This window comes from Felis catus, chromosome X (genome assembly GCF_018350175.1).
Source record: "Felis catus isolate Fca126 chromosome X, F.catus_Fca126_mat1.0, whole genome shotgun sequence".
NCBI lineage: Eukaryota > Metazoa > Chordata > Mammalia > Carnivora > Felidae > Felis > Felis catus.
The window spans coordinates 15,933,602-15,953,721 of NC_058386.1; the positions used below are offsets into that span (position 1 = coordinate 15,933,602).

At 44.2% G+C, this 20,120-nt stretch overlaps 1 protein-coding gene across 9 annotated transcripts in view; it reads right to left on the reverse strand.

Annotated features, from left to right (window-relative positions):
- SH3KBP1 (SH3 domain containing kinase binding protein 1) overlaps positions 1-20,120 on the reverse strand; it is a 334,393-nt gene that overhangs the window by 187,856 nt on the left and 126,417 nt on the right. For all 9 annotated transcript variants that reach the window (XM_023249326.2, XM_019823637.3, XM_023249328.2 and 6 more), the window contains one exon: positions 11,771-11,894. In XM_023249326.2, coding sequence (XP_023105094.1) covers positions 11,771-11,894 — 124 coding nt within the window. The remainder of the gene's footprint in view (positions 1-11,770; positions 11,895-20,120) is intronic.

The window sequence follows — 20,120 nt, forward strand, 5'->3', positions numbered from 1 at the left end:
GCCACAGTCAGTTCTCTACCCTTCTCAAATCGATTATCTAATATTTAGGTCATCCCAGCAAAACAGTGTCTTTTTGATCCCTCACACTCACTATCTCCTAGGCAACTGATTGAATGAAGAAAAATAGAAAGCGTCACTGAGAAACATATAATTTTTAAAGACTTGAATAAACGGAATGACACATCTTGTCCATCGGCTGGGAGGGGGTAGTGGTAGGGGATGTAAAAGGGAAAGATTCAAACAGACAGACAGACAGGCACAGCCAGACATTGCATTTTAACACCACTGTGTGGTAATCGTCAAAAAAAAACCCACCCCAGCTTTATTGAGATATAATTTACATGCCATACAAATTCACCCATTTTAACTGATTAAATAAATGGTTTTTCTATAGTCAGAGAGTCGTGCTACCATCACAACAGCCTAATTTTAGAACATCTCCATCACCCCAAACAGTAACTTCTTGTCCACCAGCAGTCACTTTCCATTCCCACACCCAGCTCTGGGCAAACACTAACCTATTTTCCATGTCCAGGGACTTGTCTCTTCTGGACACTTCACATAAATGGAATCACAAAATATGTGACCTTTAGTGTCTGGCTTCTTCAATTTAGCATCGGGTCTTCAAGGCCCATCCATGCTCTGGCATGTATCGGTACTTATTTCCTTTTATTGCCAAATAACAGTCCACTATTTGTTCATCTTTTCAGCTGATGGACACTTGGGTTGTTTCCATTTCAAGGCCATTATGAGTCACGCTGCTATGAACATTAGTGCACACGTTTGTACGTAGCCATAGGTTTTCATTTCTCTTGGGTATAGAATGCTGGGTCATGTGGTAACTCCACACTCAACAGTTTGAGGAAAGGCCAGACCGTTTTCCAAATGAGCTACACCATTTTACATTCCCACCAGGAATGCATAAGTTGTTCACAGGATTCCTTCACAAGCTCTTTAATTTCTCTAAGATTGGCAGTGATGTCCCCCTTTTTTTTTAAATTTTTTTTTAACATTTATTTATTTTTGAGACGGAGAGAGAGCATGAACAGGGGAGGGTCAGAGAAAGAGGGAGACACAGAATCTGAAACAGGCTCCAGGCTCTGAGCTGTCAGCACAGAGCCCGACGCGGGGCTTGAACCCGCGGACCGCAAGATCATGACCGGAGCCGAAGTTGGACGCTTAACCGACTGAGCCACCCAGGCGCCCCAGTGATGTCCCCTTTTTAATTCCTCCTTTGGTATTTGAAATCTGCTCTCCTTTCTACATTTATCAATTTGTTGACTACTTCAAGGAACCAACCTTTGATTTTAGTAATTTTCTGTATTATCTTCCTAGTCTCTATTTCACTTACTTCTAATCATTATTTTTTTCCTTCTTTCTGCTTGCTTCAAGTTTACTTTGCTGTTCCTTTTCTAGTTTCTTTTAATATTTTTTTAATTAAGTAAACTCTATGCCCAATGTGGCGCTGGAACTCATAACCCCGAGACCAAGAGTCACATGTTCCACCAACTGAGCCAGCCTGGTGCCTCTCTTTTCCTAGTTTCTTAAGGTAGAAAGTAAATTATTGACAATCCCACTTCTGGGCAGATATCCAAAGTTAATGAAATCACTTTCTCAAAGAGATATCTGCACCCCCATGTTCAGTGCAGCATTACTCACAATAGCCAATATATGGAAACAACCTAAGCGTCCATCAATGGATGAATGGATAAAGGAAATGTCTCTCTCTCTCTCTCTCTCTCTCTCTCTCTCACACACACACACACACACACACACACATTGGAAATACGTTTTAGCCATAAAAAAAAGGAAATCCTGCCATTTGTGACATGAATCAACCCTTGAGGGCATTATGCTAAGTAAAATATGTTAGAGAAAGACAAATTTTATAGGTTCTCACAGCAACAACTAAAAAAAAAGGTAATTATGGGAGGTGAGGGACATGTTAATTAGCCTTAGTGTGGTAATCATTTTGCAATATATACAGGTATCAAATCATCACGCTCTACACCTTAAATCTACACAATATTATAATATCAATGATATCTCAGTGAAGCTGGGGGGAAAAAGGAAGGTTGGGGTATTGATTTGAAATCTGTTTTCTTTTTGATCATAGACATTTGCAGCTGTAATTTTACTCTAAGCGTTGCTTTAGCTGCACGCAGGCAATTTTTGGTGATTGTGCTTTCATTTTCATTCATTTCTAAATATTTCAAAATTTCCATTGGGGATTCTTCTTTGACCCACTGGTTATTTGGGAGTATGCTGCTTAATTTCCATATATTTGTGAATTTCCCAAATTTCCTTCAGTTGTTGACTTCTAATTTAATTCCACTGTGGTTGGAGAACATACTCTGCATGATTTTAATTCTTTGAAATTTACCGAGCCTTCTTTTATGGCCTACCATATGGTCTACCCCGGAGAATGCTCCACGTGCATCTGATCACTGATTGCTTCATGGAAACAACACTTCACTATGAGTGTCCATAAATCTGTAGTTTCTTCCCAACATCCTGGGGTCTTCCCAGCAGTTTACCACTCTTAGTAACAACTACTACTACATTCAGTAGTATTTCACTTTCTCACACCCTCTGCCCCAAGCTTTATTCTCTGTCCCCGTAATTATCCTGACAGTTTCCCTGAGGGAATTAACAAGCCTAGTGTCCTTATTTTACAGATGGGAAAATAGAGTATGAGACTTGCCTCAAGTCCCATGGAAACTCTGGGGGTGCAACAGAAGTGGGGGCTGGAGTCTGCCAACAGCCATTCTTCCTGCAACAAGGCCCTACTACCACTGAGCTTATTCAGGTCTCCAGAAAACTACAAACAGAACAAGCGGTTCAGTCCTCCTCCAAAGTGCTTCCTTGAGGGCACGTGCACGTGCACACGCACATGCACATCCACACATAGGAAGTTCTCTTTCCTTTCCTGGTGGGGGACAGTGACAGTGGTCCACCTGGCACTGCAGCCGGGCCCACTGTCTGCCCGACCATGGGTTACGGAGGCGGGCCAGGTAACGCCCTCATTGTTCGGGGCACAACAGTCCCGGGGCCTCACAAGCACAAAAAGCCATGAATCCAAAGACTAAATTGAAGCTGCAGGTGGCATCAGGGGAACCAGGCTGTGACTAGAGATCAACAGGTGTAATTAGAAGAAACTGAGGAAGCTACAGAAGAAAAGGCTCCTTTACCAGGGCTTTCTACAAGTGAAGGCACTTGTTGTCCCAATACGATACCTCTAATTAATTACCTTTAATTAATCTACCAGCTCTCTACCCGGAACAACCTCTCTTTGGAAGAGAGAATCCCATGTAGGCCTTAGCAAAGTCCAGTCCCCCAGATCAGAGGGGTGTCCTCTCAGGTCCCCTGGGCAGAGGGTCCACGTCCTCCTTCCTGGCATGTCAACAGGAGAGTCCCTGCATCAGGCTGAAGGCTGGGACACTATCAGGGACCTCAGCCACCTCAGGAATTCTAGATTCCAGAGCTCTAAATGGCAGGCTAAGTGGATTTGCCTCACAGCCCCACAAATGGGCTCATTACCTGAACTCGAAATGGCAGCCTCTTTCGCTAATAAGAGGAGAGAGTGAACGAAGCTCTTCTTTATGCCTCATCAGGGTTTTAATGTTGTCAAGGAGAGCTAAGATTCCCCGTCTTTCAATTGAAGCGGGTAGAGAAGGCAATGGGACTCTTCTGACCGTGTAGGACTATGGTTTCGTCTTCGTTATAGAATCTGCCCCTGGAATACCAGTTCCATCCTGACCCAAGTTCCAGGTAGAGCCAGCCCTGCGTCCCCTGGGTCAGCCCCCTCAGTCCACTTTTCCTGCCAAAGCCCAGCCCAGGCACTCTTCGACACAGGAACCCAAGAAACGATCAAAAGAAAAAAATCCCTTTCAGCTTGTCACTTGAAAACGTACCGAAAGGACTGGCTTTCAAGCTTTAGATTCAAGGAACGTTCTCCCAGCATCGCCCAACTTATGTTTTCACGGCTGGAGGCTTCAGAGGCTTCGTCAGTGTTTTTCACAGGGCCAGCATGGCCATCGCCACTCACTTTAACATTCCCTGTGCAAGGTCGAATCCGAAGATGATCTCAGAGATGCTGAGAGAGGTCCTTGTCCTACATTTTCAAGTCCTGCACATCCTAAAGCAGAGTCCTAACTAGTATTCAGTAAAATGTGCTTTGATGATCAAAGATCAGCAGGTTTCCTTACCACAGGGCATCGGAGAGCCTGCAATATGCTAACAGGCCTGTCAGTCTCTAAGAGGGTGTTAGTGCACGCCGATGTGGCCCAAATGTACTTGTCTAGAGAGCCAATTTTCTCTCCCTTTTCGTCTCCTTATCTCTGTCTCTCCATTCCTCTTTTGCGCAGTATTTTGCAGGGCCATAATTCGGTGCAACACACATTGGGAAATGCTGGCCTGGTGTCATTCTGAGCGTGCCACACACGTTACGTGGTCTCCTCTCTAGTAGGTGAAAATATACAATAGTCCCCCTTTTAGAACATGCCATATACAGACACGCTTGGGTGCACCAAGGTCCAACTCAGAACTGGCGAAAATGAGCACTGTGTGCAATGTGGTTGCCCAGCACTATCCTCGGGGCTGGGTGTGTTGTCCAGCATTCTGTACCAAGTGACCTTTAAACTCCTCTGCATGAGAAAAGTGCTGTCATCCCCAGTTATATGGACTCTCTGCTTTTATTTATTTATTTTTTTTAATTTTTTTAATGTTTATTTATTTTTGAGAGAGAGAGAGAGTGTGTGTGTGTGTGTTGAGTGGGGGAGGGGCGGAGAGAGAGGGAGACACAGAATCCGAAGCAGGCTCCAGGCTCTGAGCTGTCAGCACAGAGCCTGACGTGGGGCTCGAACTCACGGACTGTGAGATCATGACCTGAGCCAAAGTCGGATGCTCAACTGACTGAGCCACCCAGACTGCTTTTAAAAAGTAGCTAGGGGGGGCACCTGGGTGGCTCAGTCGGTTGAGCGTCCGACTTCGGCTCAGGTCACGATCTCACAGTCTGTGAGTTCGAGCCCCGCATCGGGCTCTGTGCTGACAGCTCAGAGCCTGGAGCCTGCTTCGGATTCTGTCTCCCTCTCTCTCTGCCCCTCCCCACCTCATGCTCTCTCTCTGTCTCAGAAATAAACATTAAAAAAAAAATTTAAAAAGTACCTAGGGATTCAGGCCAGTAATATAAAAATCAAAGTAAGAAGTCAGATTTACAAGTGGGTTATGCATGATGCAGTGTTTGAAATTCCAAATGCTTTTTCTCATAGAAACAAAGTCATAAGTTGGGATTAAGTTCTCAGACTAACCCACAATGTAGCTAAAACACATCTGCAATGTCGTCAACTAACAAAACCCCAAAACACAAGATAATGAAAAAAGAAACATTTACATTTATCAAGAATACTTATGCTCCGTGGTATACCCAGAGGGGAGCAGGGCAGGGTGGGAGTAAGGGTGGGTGGCCCACGCCCAGGCGAGAAGGGGCTTCCTGTAGAGAACTGACAAATGATAATGAAGCCAACAAAGTCAGTTGGCTTTTTATTTAGCCGCCTGCTGACAACTGAAAACAACATCAGTCATAAAATATTGCTCCTTTGAGGAAAACTGGGCTCAACAAGAAGTAAAGAAGTAGTTAGGGGTACTTACAGCTACTAAGGAGGAGACTCTGGCTTACCTACAGGGATTTTAGTGTACTTCTTTATACTGTGTTCAAATTACTATCTACACCTAGAGTCATGACTACAGGAGTCCTTTTTTTTTTTTTTTAAATGCTTATCAACAATGATCCTGGTCAGCGGGGGTGTAACAGATGGGACAAGGATGGAGAAACGGATTCTATGAGTTCAATGAACAAAAATTAGAAGAGAAAAGAAATTAGAAGGGAACAAAGAGAAGCTATGGGTCTAAGATGGAAAAGCATGAATTGAGAACACTAAGTCAGAGGACCCACAGGCATTTCCTACCAGGAGAAAGAGGTGGGCAGAAGAAGGCGTTTCCTAGGATAGCCACCAGGTGGAGCCACTACCACAAACCAGCACTTGGCTCCTCCTCTGGTTGGACTTGGGTGGAAACCCAGCAGGAGTGCTGTAGAAGTCTAAATAATTATTCCATGGGACACTAATTCCTCTAGTGTTAACATCTTGGAACCAGGACACAGAGATTGAAAAGAGATAAATATAATACAAGAAAACTTCTTAAAACCAAGTTTGACAATGACCCACACATGAAAATGTATGGAAATATATGATGGCAACACCCACCCAAAATGGCATTTTCCACCCATTTCACCACCATCTCTCGGTCCAAGAGGCAGTAATACTCCGATAAGAAAGTGAACTGGGGCAACATGCTTTAACAGCAACTACTGGTCCCACAGAGCCAATAACACAGACTCCCAGTAGAACCTGTCAGTAATGCAGCCAGGGATCAATTACTTTACAAGATCTCTTTATGGCCCTTTTACTATCAAACTTACAAGAATGAAGGCCCCCTGGGAAAAAAGATGATAAATGCACATACAGATACATTTACACAGATGTACGTATGTATTATTGATGTACGAATTCTATCCATCCAGGTTCACTGCCAGATGGCCAGCTTTATTTTCATCTCCCCACGGGAAAGTCCAGTCAGGTGATAGCCAAGAGCTTCCACATACAACAATAATGCCTTCTCTTACTTCTTACTCTTCCATCTGTCCATGAAAGGCAGCAATTTAGGTAAAGTCAGCAGGTGATTTGGAGAGTTGGAGAAAATCTGACCCAACATGCTGCATTTGCAGATTCCTAGCTAACCGGGATAATTCACATTTGTTGCTTCAAAAGGAAATTTGAAAGGAAAAACGTCTTATTTCTATAAACAAATTCCCAGGACTCACATCTACCTTGAACAACAAAGCACTGGAAAACCAAAGGAGTTGACATTTCCTTTATTAAAGACACGCTTTCTCCATCCTTTGTTTACAGTTTCATTTCAAACAAAGAGCCCACAGCCTATCAAGAGAACCAGGCCACCGCCTCCGAGCCAACAGAGTTCCACGGCAGCAGGTGCATGTTCGTGCACACACACACACTCACGTCCTAACAGGCCAACAGATACCTCGAGAACGTTATTCCAAGTAGCCAAAGAAATGCCAAAGAAGTGAGAGCTCAAAACACATTTCCCCTTTAGTAGAGACAAGGGAGGGAGGTCACTATGGACAGATATGTTTAGGGACTTGAATGACCAGGGCTGAAACTGGGAGGGGAAAAGAAAGATAAACATTAGGCACACTCTGGCTACAGCCAGCAGACCACAATGGAGAACCCTTCCGTGCGGCAAACACGGGGCCCGTGTTATGCCGAGGGGCATGTATGTATCGCCCATCCACACACAAAATGAATTCTGAAGAATTTCCGCATTAACTTTTAAAGCAACAGTGTGTCACCAGAGGCAGAGCAGCTGTTGGTCCCTCTGTTAAGGAAAACTTTTGAATTAAACCTGTCTGAAGGACTAAATACACGACAAATGAGCCCACAGAGTCATGTTCTACAATCCAAGTCATATCCACACAGCAATTCCCACAACAACCCTCCCGACCAGCTCAACTTGAATCTCATGTTGGAGCATCAGTGCTAGACCTGTTACAAATAACATCTTTTAAGACCATCATATCTTTCGGCATTAATCCTTGGAAGGGGCAGTAAAATGCAAATGCACAACAAACCTTAAATAAAGATGGTAAAAGCAGTTTATCTTTCAGAAGGCAGATGCCAAAGGAGCAGAGCGACTTAAAAAGGTGATTATAAAAGACATTTTATATCAGGACAGCATAACAATAATAATAATAATAACAATAATAATAGCAAAGAATAAGTGTGCAAAATACAATAGAGACTTACCAAACACTGAATTCATGATAAACTGGAAATAGAAACAAGGACACATAAAGCCAACCAGAAACCCACGGAGTGGCTTCACATTCAGAATGACAGAAGTAAATAAGAGACATACCCCCAACTTGCCATATAAAAGATTTAAGAAATGCACACCACTTTCTTAACATTTCCCAAGTGATACAATAGACTGAGCGTGCTTGCAGGCAGGACTGGCTGGGGTTTTTCTGGTCTTCCGATCTGCCCCAGCACCAAGCACAGGGCCAGGCGCACAGTATACAGGCGCTATTGAACTCTCATTAGCATCCATGTCAAAGTGGGGAGGGAGCAACACCCAGAATCCCGGGCAGCAGGAAGGGTCTGGGAGGGGCGGCTTCCCCATGAGGTCTGCTGATGATGCAAAAGTGAGACACTAGGTCCCTGAAATACAAGCTGGTCCTTACGAAGGCCAGGGCAGTATTGATCACAGCCTGGACACTTAACCTATCCCATGAATAAAGTGGGTTGGGAAACCCTTCTAAGGATGAAACCAACTGATTTTTTTTATTTCATTTTAATTGAAGTAGAAATGGACCAAGTCCTCTGTACTCATGTTCAAGTATGTATTGAATGTATTTGCTGTTAACTATTAAGATGTCCACTTTGTTCAGTTTTGCTTTTAAACTCAAGGATAGAATGCTTTTCATACATTTCTCCATACATCAATATTCCAATTTAGGAGGGCTCATCAGCCTTCCAAATGGGCTTAATGAGAGAAGAAACAAAAGAATAAATCATTCTCGGAAGGAAACAACCTTTTTGTGTCTGGTTCATGAGAATGTCATTTGGCTCCAAAAAAATTTTCAGATTCTCAGGCTATAACTTGTCAACATTCTGGAGTCTGGGATAACTTCAGGATACACAACAGCCATGCTGCAAGTGTAAATGAAAACTGACTTCTTGCTCCCTGGGAAAAGCTTGTTTTAAAGGAAAAGCTCCTTCACTAGGACTCGGGCGAAGCCCAGAGAAGTGGCCAGGAGTGGGAGCAGACACAAATGCCATCTGCAGGAAATGTTCTCTCTCTCTCTCTCTCTCTCTCTCTCTCTGTGTGTGTGTGTGTGTCTTTCTCAATTTCAGTCACATCTTTTTCTCAAATGAAAAGCACATGGAGTCATTCCAGTACCTCCCTAAATCACCTCTGCAGAAATGTGCAAAGGTTAAAGTTGAAAACTGAAACTAATTGGTCCCCAAACTGTTTCCATGGTCTGGCCCTTTCTCAAGGCGATTACTAGCTTTGTTCAAACCTAGGGTATCTCTTGACCTTATACGGGGGCCTAGGGAGGGTAAACTCATCCCACTCCGTGAGGTTCTACAATCCACTCCCCACTGCCACAAAGTGAGGCATGTCCCAAACCGCTGGCCACAACTGGGCAAACTTCTCCAGTGACATCTACCTCAAGTTCAGGACCCAACGAAATAGCTCAATTTCAAACTCATAACAGAAATAGATTTTGATCTTTCTTTATTAAAAGAAAAAGAACTTGTGTTAACTGTATTAAATTCTCACAGGGTCCAAGGCTGAATCACAAGGAGGACTCATATACTCTCAGAAGGATCCTATGTTAATGAAACAAAGCAGTCTGTTACTAAACTCTGAAAGCAACTTCCCTCCATAACAACAGCAAATGATAAAAACATCCAGAGATTTCTAGGGACAAAGCTTGGTAGAAACAAAGAGAAGGAGAAGACTTGGGTCATTTACAATAAGTCACAAAACTTGAAAAATCAGTCGGACGGAAGTGTTTACAAGTAACTAGAATCATCCCACAGATTTAGCCTCTGATCCTTGTTCTAAGGGGGAAAAAAAAGTGGTTTTTCATTGATTTGGGATGGGGAAAAAATGTAGCTTTTGAGCTCAGCACAATGAACTATTTATCTGGCCTGACAAGGCCAATCAATCCACCCTGCTGTTTATTATAAGGAGTAGTAGGATACTGTTAGTATTGACGGGTGGGGGCAGGGCCAAACACGGCACTGGCCTCGGGTACACAATGCTTCTCTTCAAGTGGGAATTTATGTTTGGCCCAGGTGACCCGGGGGTCAGTGTGAAGCCTGGGACAGAATGAAGATGGTATTTTATGCATTTCGTATTTACAGAATGCCTCCATGTGCCCAAGTCTCAGATCCACTGGCAGATTCCTTATATAAAATACCCCAGCGTAAAAGGTTGGTCGTAATCCGGCTGCAGGCCTAAGGTGGAGACTTGAGAAAAAAACATCAGTCGGTAGGCCACCCCTTTTAATGCCTTTTGCGGGATCATGAAGAATTCCGCAGAGGACCTCAGAGGCCAGATTTTTAGATGTAAAAAGGCAATTATCTGAAAAGTTTTCTTCTTTCTTTGATTTCAAGTTCTCAGGTAATTTTTACCAAACTCATCTGGATAATTACCTTAATTCTTTAACTTAATTAATTCCTTAGCTTGTTAAGTTAATTAATTACCTTAATTCTCTTATTCACTTTATGAAAGCAGGGCCGGCAGGAGAAGCCCGCCCGTCCTTGGCTCACGGACCCAGGGAGTGTGAGGAGGAACAGGAACGGCTCAGACCAGCGAGCGAGCTGTGGGAATGGAGAAAGACACACGGACTTCTGGCTCTCTGAAACTGACGAGGGCAGGCCTCAAGAGTTCTGGAACTTACGTGCAAGAATGCAGGAGGGGCTTTGGGGGACGGCTGCAGTTTTACAGCAAAGTACGCTTAATTCTTAAAATGGGAAATCCCCTGCACTGGTACGATGGGCTTTAAAAAAAAAAAAAAGAAAGAAAACAAGAAAAGAAAGAAAATCCTATAGCTGCTAACCAGCGTGGGCCTGCAGCCAATGCTTCATCTGAATAATTCAAAAAAGCAAATGTAACCCAGGGCAGCTGGAGGGGGTAGAGGAAGAAGCAGGAAGGAAGAGAGACACAAAGCTAATGTCTCAAGCACTATGATCAATGGGCAGTTTATTGGACAAATTCTTATGCTGTCTAAATTTTATGAAAGATTAGCTGTTCTTCCCTGTGGTTATGTAAACTTGCCTTCTTTTTTCTTTTTAATGGAACTCTTGGCTAATACATTTCCTGCTCCTGCTTCCGACCAGCTATTTCTCTTTAAGGAAGTAATAAGCCCGTGAAAAGCCTGCAGCTGAAGGCTACCCTACCGTGGGCACGCTCAGTGTGAGCCCCGCTGGATGCACAGAGAGGGTTGGGTCAGGAAAAACCGAGGAAATCTTGTGCGACCACAGTAGAAGTGAGTCGAGTCCTCCCTGCAATCTTATATTCTCTCTCCTATCATTTCAAACAACAGTGTCACAAGGGAGGGATGTGGGAGAAAACAAAACCCCAAGGAGCTACTACCTGAAAACCTGCCTTGAGGTCTCAAAACAGGGAAACAAAATGGTTAACGTTCCCTTGGTGGGATGGATGTACGGGCTATATCTTTGCATGTACTGCCTGCGAAACCAGGAGAGACACAGTCTATGTTTGGGAGCCCAGCAGGTAGAGAGAAAGACCCTGATAAAGCCTGCCCTTAAATTAAAAAGAGAACATGGCCAGACACTCACAGCTCAGCCTGCACCATAGCATTCTCTAAAGTCACCTTTCATCCATAAAAATAGATATGAGAGCGAAAGCTAAAGTCCTAGGAAAATCATCATTTACGGATTTAGTCTACTTTCTCATTATAAAAAAAATTCTGTCAGTTCCCTTTATTATAGTTACATCATTACTCGCTCTGTGTGTGTGTGTCCAAATTTATACAAAAAAACAAAAGGGCAAATGCCATTCAATGTTTCAGCAATTCCAAATTTGACACAGTTCACCCAGAAGTTTCCAGTTTGGGGTTGTGTGTGGGGAGGGGGCTTGTTCTTTGTTTCCATACCTCTCTTATTGGTTCTTAGAATTGTTTCGGAAGACAGCAAAACATTTCCACCGGATACTTCGTGCATGGGTTTTTCTGGAGCTTTGCTGGAGAGAGGGTCTTTCTTCATCTCTTTCTTTATTTCCTGTGAAGATAAAAGGAAAATAAGATAGTTTTTTGAAATTTGAAAATGGCTCTTTGATTATTTTAAGCTTCAGCTTTCTGGAAATGAACTATGATGACCTCAACTCAATATAACATGAGCCTTGAAGAATACCATTTCCTCTATTGCTGTAGCTCGTTTTCCTTACATTTATTACCGAAGCACCTACTCCTACAAAGGAAAACAATGTCCAGTATGGTGACATGACCTTATGGGACTATGGCCATTCCAAGTGACCACAAAGAGAGTGAGTGATACTAAAGGCCACTACTCAGCTCTAAGCGACAGCCTGTCCTAGTTTTTGAACAATGACAAGCTTTAGGCAAGCTAAAAGCCTTCTGGTTTCTATCCTTCCCAACAAGGGTTTAGAGAAATATATTCCAAATCACCATTGTCTGACAATTATGCTAAACCCAAAAGAAGATGATTTAAGTTCATTTACAGTCAGCAAGTTCCTCTGGCTTTCCTTAACTCTTGACAAAGAAAAATGTAAGATGACAAACAGAAATAAAGACTATCAGTCCAGGCCAGGGGCCAGCAAACTACAGCCCACCACATGGTTTTGTAAGGAAAGTTTCATTACAGCACAACCACCTACATCCATTGAGGTATTTTCTAGGGCTACTAGAAAATGATGGCAGAGCGGAGTATTTGGAATGGACATCAAAGCCTAAAATACTTGGCCCTTTAGGGAAAAGTTTGCTCTCGGGGGTCTCTTATCCAAGATCCATTAAGATACAGAATTTAAAAACCTGATGGCTGATAGAATTATTTCAAATTAGTCTAATAATTTACATCATTATTTTTGAAAGCATCAATACCTTGAAATGATAGTAACTCACAAACTGCAAGTCTGGAGTGGAGGGTTTCTGGGCTTGTCTGAGCCCATGATCACGCTGACTTGAGCAAAAGTGAAAGCTATGGGGCTAGACCCAGAGTGTGGCTGAGTGGCAGGAAGGGCTCAAGGATGAGACATGTGTTCTTTAGGAAGAACATGGGGCAAGAAATGTGGATGGGCTCCTTCTATGAAATGAACATGAAGACGGTAAATTTGGTAGGGGGCTGAGATTCAGCCTGGGTAGAGGGCAGAGGCACAAAGAAAGAAAAAAAGCTTGTTAAAACACAGCCACTGCGGGCAGCTTCCTACACACCTGAGTGTTAGTTACCATATCCAATTCCCCAGTTGCTGGCTCAGTTCACAGCAGCCTCACCCTCCCTCCCCTCACCAGGGCCCCACCGGAAACCAGTAACTGCAGCTGTCGCTTTGGTGGGTTGAGAGTTTCAGCCGGTGTTCTAGGCCAAGCCAGCACAAAGCTGTGTGCACGCGTGTGTACATACACGGACTCCCACCTCGGTAGTCGCACCACCTGCTAGAACAGCAGTTGCAGGGGGTTTCTACAGCCTCACAGGCAGACGGCATCAGGGGACAATCTACAAACACTGCCCATGTGAGCCACATGAGGGGTGGCTTTCTTAGGGATGGCTGCCAGGCTGCTATGGCTTGAGAAGTAAAAAAAACAAGCCACCATGGGGCTCATTCCCCTGAGGTTGTTTCTTTGGGGTAGAACAGCTGCTCAAACTTCACCATCTACTGCAGTGTGGACAGGACTGTGCACACACAAATTTCCCACCTGGACACCACAGAACATGGTGATACAACATCCGGTATTACCAAGGACTAATTCAGAAAACTTCAGTGCGTCGTAGGCAACATGTCAAGCATTTGCTTGGCACTAACTGCTAAAGACATGCAGATGGGGAAGGGTGAGGGAGGTGCAAATGTTTGAGAGACTGGAGTGGTCACTAGAGCTTTAGAAGCTATGACTGTTTTGTTTGTTTTAAAGTAATCTCCACACCCAACATGGGGCTCAAACTCACACCCCCAAGATCAAGAGTCGCATTCTACAGTCACTGAGCCAGCCAGGCACCCCTAGAAGCTGTGATTCTAAGAATACTCAAACCCAAGGCTTCAGAGCAGCACCCCATGAGGACGGAAGGACTGACCTGATCAAGCAGGTGCTTAAGGGCTAAGACAACAGCACTAGGAGAGAGGTTGGTTCATAAATCCCAGATTCCACTGCCCCCCCCCATGACTGTTTAAATTTGCCACACAGAGAAGCCTAACAATGCCCACATTTCTTAAGTTCCCTCTTAGATTGAAGCACACGGAGGAGACAAAACTTAAAATATGCCCTGTATCTTTCCAGAGAAACCAGACACATGGGTATGGCATTGCATCCTGTAGGCTCCACCTGTACAACATCTAGGTACACCAGGCTCAATGCAGCCCCCCCTACAAACACAACATCTTCCCCCTGACATGCCCCTTTTCTGGAACAGAAGGGAGCTATCTTGCTTGACAGCCCACATCTACCCACTTACCCAGGCTAAAAAACTCAGTGTTAACCCTCCTACCTAACCAGTCACCCAGGTGGGCTCTATCTACTTCCTCAACCTCTCAGTTTCTCTCTATTCCTCCTATACTGCCTTAAAACCACGGATACCAGGCAAAGAACTTGCAGAGACATTTCTTCCAAAAGACACACATATGGCTAGAATTTGTTAAAAAGTAAAATAAGTATTGATGAGGATGTGGAGGAACGGGAACCACTGTATATTGCTGGTGGAAATATAAAATGGTGCAACCACAGTGGAAAACAATATGGTAGTTCCTCAAAGTTAAACAAAGAACCACCATGTGACCAAGCAATTCCACCCCTAGGTACACACCCTAAAGTACTGCCATCAGGGACTCAAAGAGATAGTTGTAGGCCAACATTTACTGCAGCATTATTCACAATAGCCAAAAGGTGGAAATAACCTAAATGTCCATCAACAGATGAAAGGAAAAACAAGATGTGGTCCGTACATACAGTGGAATATTATTCAGCCTCAAAGGGGAGTCAAGTTTTGATACATGCTACAATATGAATGAGCCTAGAGACCAATGTGCTAAGTGAAATAAGCCAGACACAAAAGGACAAATATTCTATGATTCCACTTATATAATGCAGCCAGACTAGGCAAATTCATAGAGACAAAACGACTGGAGGTTACCAGGGAGTGGGAGGGGGGATGGGAGTCAATGTTTAATGGTCACCAAATATCTGTTTGGGGTGACCAAAAAGTTTTAGACAGAGTTAATGACAACTGTTGCACATTGTTAATGTAGCTAATGCCACTGAACTGTATATTTTAAATGGTTAAAATCGCGGGGCGCCTGGGTGGCTCAGTCAGTTGAGCATCCGACTTCAACTCAAGTCCTGATCTCGCGGTTCGTGAGTTTGAGCCCCACATCAGGCTCTACACTGACAGCCTGGAGCCTGCTTTACATTCTGTGTCTCCCTCCCTCGCTGCCCCTCCCCTGCTCACATATTTTCCCATAAGAACACATACACATGAACACCAGCTAACATGTTAGTACATGCCACGTGCTGAACAGACGTGCTCTGAGAGCTTCACCTGGATGGCAGCTTGTAGCCTGAACAACAACCCTATTCACCAATGATGCACACACCAAGACACGGGGCATTAAGGAAGCTTACCAAATAAATAGGAGCCAGAATTGGAACCCAACCTGTCTCACTCCAAAGCCAATTTTTTTTAAGTTTATTTATTTATTTTGAGAGAGAGAGACAGAGAGACAGAGCACACAAGCAGGGGAGGGGCTGAGAGAGAGAGGGAGAAAGAGAAAACACAAGCGGGCTCTGTACTGCCGTCACAGAGCCTGACGTCAGGCTCGAGCCCACAAATTGTGAGATCAGGACCTGAGCCGAAGTCAAGAGTCAGACGCTTAGCTGACTGAACCAACCAGGCTCCCCCAAAGCTCATCTCTTAACCACTCTTTCTGAGTCCTGCCGGAGTGACAATAATATCTCCCTGCCTCTGGCCTCTTCCACATCAGCCTCCACACTGCCACCAGAGATACTCTCCCAAAACAAAGGTATGAACTTGTCACTCCCCTATTGAAATCCTCCCGTTACTTCCAAAAGACCACAGGACATGCCCTTTCATCTAAAAACTTTTTAAATTTGAATAGTAAACCACAAATCCCTGTGTCCTGGGTTCTGGCTCAAGCTATCCAACATGCATGCTGACCCCATGGAACCAATTACTGTGCAAATGTAAGATGGGATTGCACTTCTTTCACAATACCTCGACTTTCACAGACATCTGATGTCATGGAGTCCTCTTGGTAGGCTCTAAAAAGAGGTGATGATGCTGACAATGACACAACCTCACACTGGCAGAGGCTTATAGAAATTAAAGTGTTTTAGCAGATATTTCTTCACTTGTTCCTCACAGTAACACTGTCATTGTGTTATTGAAAAAATAAATAAAACCTTTATTCTTCCAGACTGACATATTTTTGCATATAAGAGTCAGAGACCAGGGGCGCCTGGGTGGCTCCGCTGGTTACGCGTCCAACTCTTGAATTCGGCTCAGGTCACGATCTCACAGTTTGTGAGCTAGAGCCCCACATTGGGTTTAGCACTGACAGTGTGGAGCCTGCTTGGATTCTCTTCCTCTCTCCCTCTGCCCCTCCCCCCGCTCTCTCTCTAAACAAACAAACAAACTTAAAAAAAAAAAAAAGAAAAGAATTGTGAGACCTAGTCAGAGAGGATGCAAGAGCAGCCAAAGGCCACAAAGCTATTAATGGGGAGCCGTGGACCCAACTCTGGGCCTTCCGGCAGGGCTCTCCCACTACACCTCAGCTCTGAAGAAAAACTAGTGTCATGGCTATAGAAGGAAGACTCAAAATCACCCCACCCATGGTTCCAGTGGGAATTTTCACTTCCCTCCACAGCTCAAGAATATAAGGTACCGTTTCATCCATAAACCCACCAATACCGAGGCCCAAATCCTTGAAGTCCTTTCTCATCCACACATAAAAGCTCTTTGCTGCAGAGGAGGGCGGACTTGGCACTGGAGTGACTCCTTCCTGCCTGTAGCTGCCAGCATCCGGCTAGCTGGAGCTATCCGAGGTTCTGATACATGTCATGCGACTCTGGATCTCCTGGGTCTGAGTGTCCCTAGCCCAACCCTCAATCTCCACTTTCTAACACTAGGCCTTAATTTTTAACCATTGTTAAGAACCTGGATTCTGCTATACCAGTAGTAGAGGCCACGCCCTGGGCCAGAATTGTGGGCCATGGGGGCTTAGAGAAATTCACACATCCCCACATATATAAATCAGCCATGATTGTACTTGCTTTAAAACACTACAAAATCATCAGGGTATCGGCAAACCTCTTTATGCGGTAAAGGAAACCTAGCTTCTCTTTGTCTCAAATCTGATGCCTCAACAGTGAAACTCAGCATGTACAGCAGAACTGAGGCCATCAGTAAGATATCAATGTTGCAATAACACTCAAACTATGTCACAAGGACAACCTGAGTGAAGGGAGAGGAGAACTCATACCATTCCTGTTTCCCAAAGCACTACACTGATCAGAGCCCAAGAGGGCTCACCCACATCGGAGGCCAAAAAGCCCCAATAATGCCACTCTAGCAAAAACTTGCCATGACACATTTAGCAGCCTGTGAACAATAGCCTCACCAAGGAAATGCATAATTTGTACACAACTGGAAACTAGACCAGCATAGTCTGCCTTCCGATGAGTGGAGTTGCCCGGATGTGGCTGGCTGCGAAGTTAGCTTTCCCTCTTGTCTCCTCAGCCCCCTCATCCATTATGTACTGCACAGGTGCTGGGGAGTGGCCTGGTTGAAACTTGCCTTCTTTCAATGAACCAAAATACTCCAAAGTAAAACATCAATGAAGGTCCAGTCTAGGAGTCCCTCCCTCCTCTCATCCTACTACCAACCTTGACACAAGTTGAGATGCAGCCTTCACGGTAAATGGAGAGAATGCTGGGTGAGTAAAAACAAAAACAAAACAAAAACAAACAACAACTAGTACTGGCATCATCATTTATTAGGTGGATGACCTTGGGGACAATACTGAAAGCCTCTCAGCAGCTCTTTTGTCACCTCTAAAAGAAGTCTAATGCTAAAAGCTTTGGTACCATCACAGATGTGTCTTCAGGGTCAAAGAGTAAATTGGAGAGTAGTATACAAATTGATTATTTATTGTCATCATGGTCATCATAAAACAGCAAGTGCTATTAAAAAAAAGAATGACACCTAACAAAACAGATGAACATCATAGTCAGGACTCTGAGTGAAAGAAGCCCGACCAAGAAGATCACATACGCTATGATTCTGTTGTGCAAAGTTTACCAATAGGCAGAACTCATCAATGGTGAGAGATCTCCAAACAGCAGTTGCCCTTGGGAAGGTAATAACTGGGAGGTTCTATAACTCAGTCTAGGCGAAGGTTGCACAGGTGTATACACGCCTAAAGCTTCTTTGAACTATGTTTATGTATATGATCTCTGCACTTCACTGTATGCTATTTCCACTTAAAATAACAATATGAAGGCTTAAGCCAGAGAACAACAGATTCTTTTAAATCAAAATGTGCTAATATTTCATCCTAGAAGGTCAAAAACATGAAAAGCTAGTTAGTTCTTGGGTATCTTTTTTTTTAAGTTTATTTATTTATTTCAAGTTTACTTATTTACCTTGAAGTGGGTGGGGGGGGACAGAAGGAGGGAAAGGAGAGAGAATCCCATGCTGCCAGCACGGAGCCCAATGCGGGGCTCAAACTCACGAACCGTGGGATCCTGACCTGAGCCAAAATCACGAGTCGGACACTTAACTGACTGAGCCATCCAAGTGCCCCTTGGATGTCTTAATATTCATCTCAGGGGCTGGAAAGCTTTCTGGGATCAACATTAAGGGGACCGGCAATTGGAATGTGCCAGATGCTTCCTGCCAAGTGGGTGAGTCAAGGGGTGACTCATCTAATTGACACAATCAGCTGAGTGGATCTTCTCCCTCTATGAGGTCCTTCCTCTCCACCTCACCTGCTTTCCTCACATCTCACAATATTTCCTTCTCTCCTGCCACCAACATTACAGGCACACGGAGCAGGCTGCTGCCACTGACACCAGGGGGAGCTCAGTACTGCCTTGACCTGCAGAAAATGCTGGTCCTGGGCTTCCTTCTGCATTAGAGCGAACCTCGGCTGGATCCCCTCAGCTCAGGGCAGAAGCAGGGCAGGGGAAAAGAAGGAGGCATTCATCAGCCTGTCCTCAAACCTGGTTTCTTTCCGCAGGTAAGACTCCCTTTAGGGCCCGGTGTGGCTGTGGGATCACAGCTGTGCCCCCTTACGCCATTTCATGGAAAACCTTTTTGCAAAATTACCACTGGCAGGAGATAAAAGGAAATCACTAAAACAAACCCTTACAGCAAATCTACTGCAAGAGAGTTTTGAATAAATACAGAATCCTAAAATAGCACATTACCTACCCCCTACATGCATAATACCTTCCTGCCTGCCCCCCCCACATTAAAGGCAAGTTTGAGGAACAGCCACCCCCTGAACGTCACCTGCTCGCAGAGACTGGTTTACCAGCACTTGGTTCCATTCAGAAAAGGCTACTAAATCTTAAGACACCTGGGAAGACACAGTAAGTATCTTGAAAGCAAGAGCAGAACACTAGGGGAGCTTCAGCTGGAAGATTCTGTTTCGCTAAAAAAAATATCTATCTCATTATCACAATTAAAAAGAGGGGGGGCACCTGGGGGGCTCAGTCGGTTGAGCGTCTGACTTCAACTCAGGTCATGATCTCATGTCTCATGAGTTCAAGCCCCACATCAGGCTCTACACTGACAGCCTGGAGCCTGCTTTACATTCTGTGTCTCCCTCTCTCGCTGCCCCTCCCCTGCTCGCATTCTGTCTCTGTCTCAAAAATAAACATAAAAAAAAGACCCATGCTGTTGAACCACGAAATGCACCAACTTCATTAGAAAGACTTACAAAGAATACACACACACACACACACACACACACACATACACACACACACCCCATCTGAAGTAAACATGGCAAAAATATGAGGATTTGATAAATCGAGGGGGTAGACACACTGGTATTTGCTATTCTGTTTCTTTTCCAAATGCTTGAAATATTTCATACTTTCCCCTAAAAATTACATAGTGAAACCATGCTGATCTCATACACAATGGCTTTCTTACATTTAACAAAATATGTGGCCACTTAGAAAAGTGCTCTGACATATCATCATAGATTAGACCTAAGATCTTTTCAGCTCAAAGCTAACAAGTTCTTTTTAAGTAACA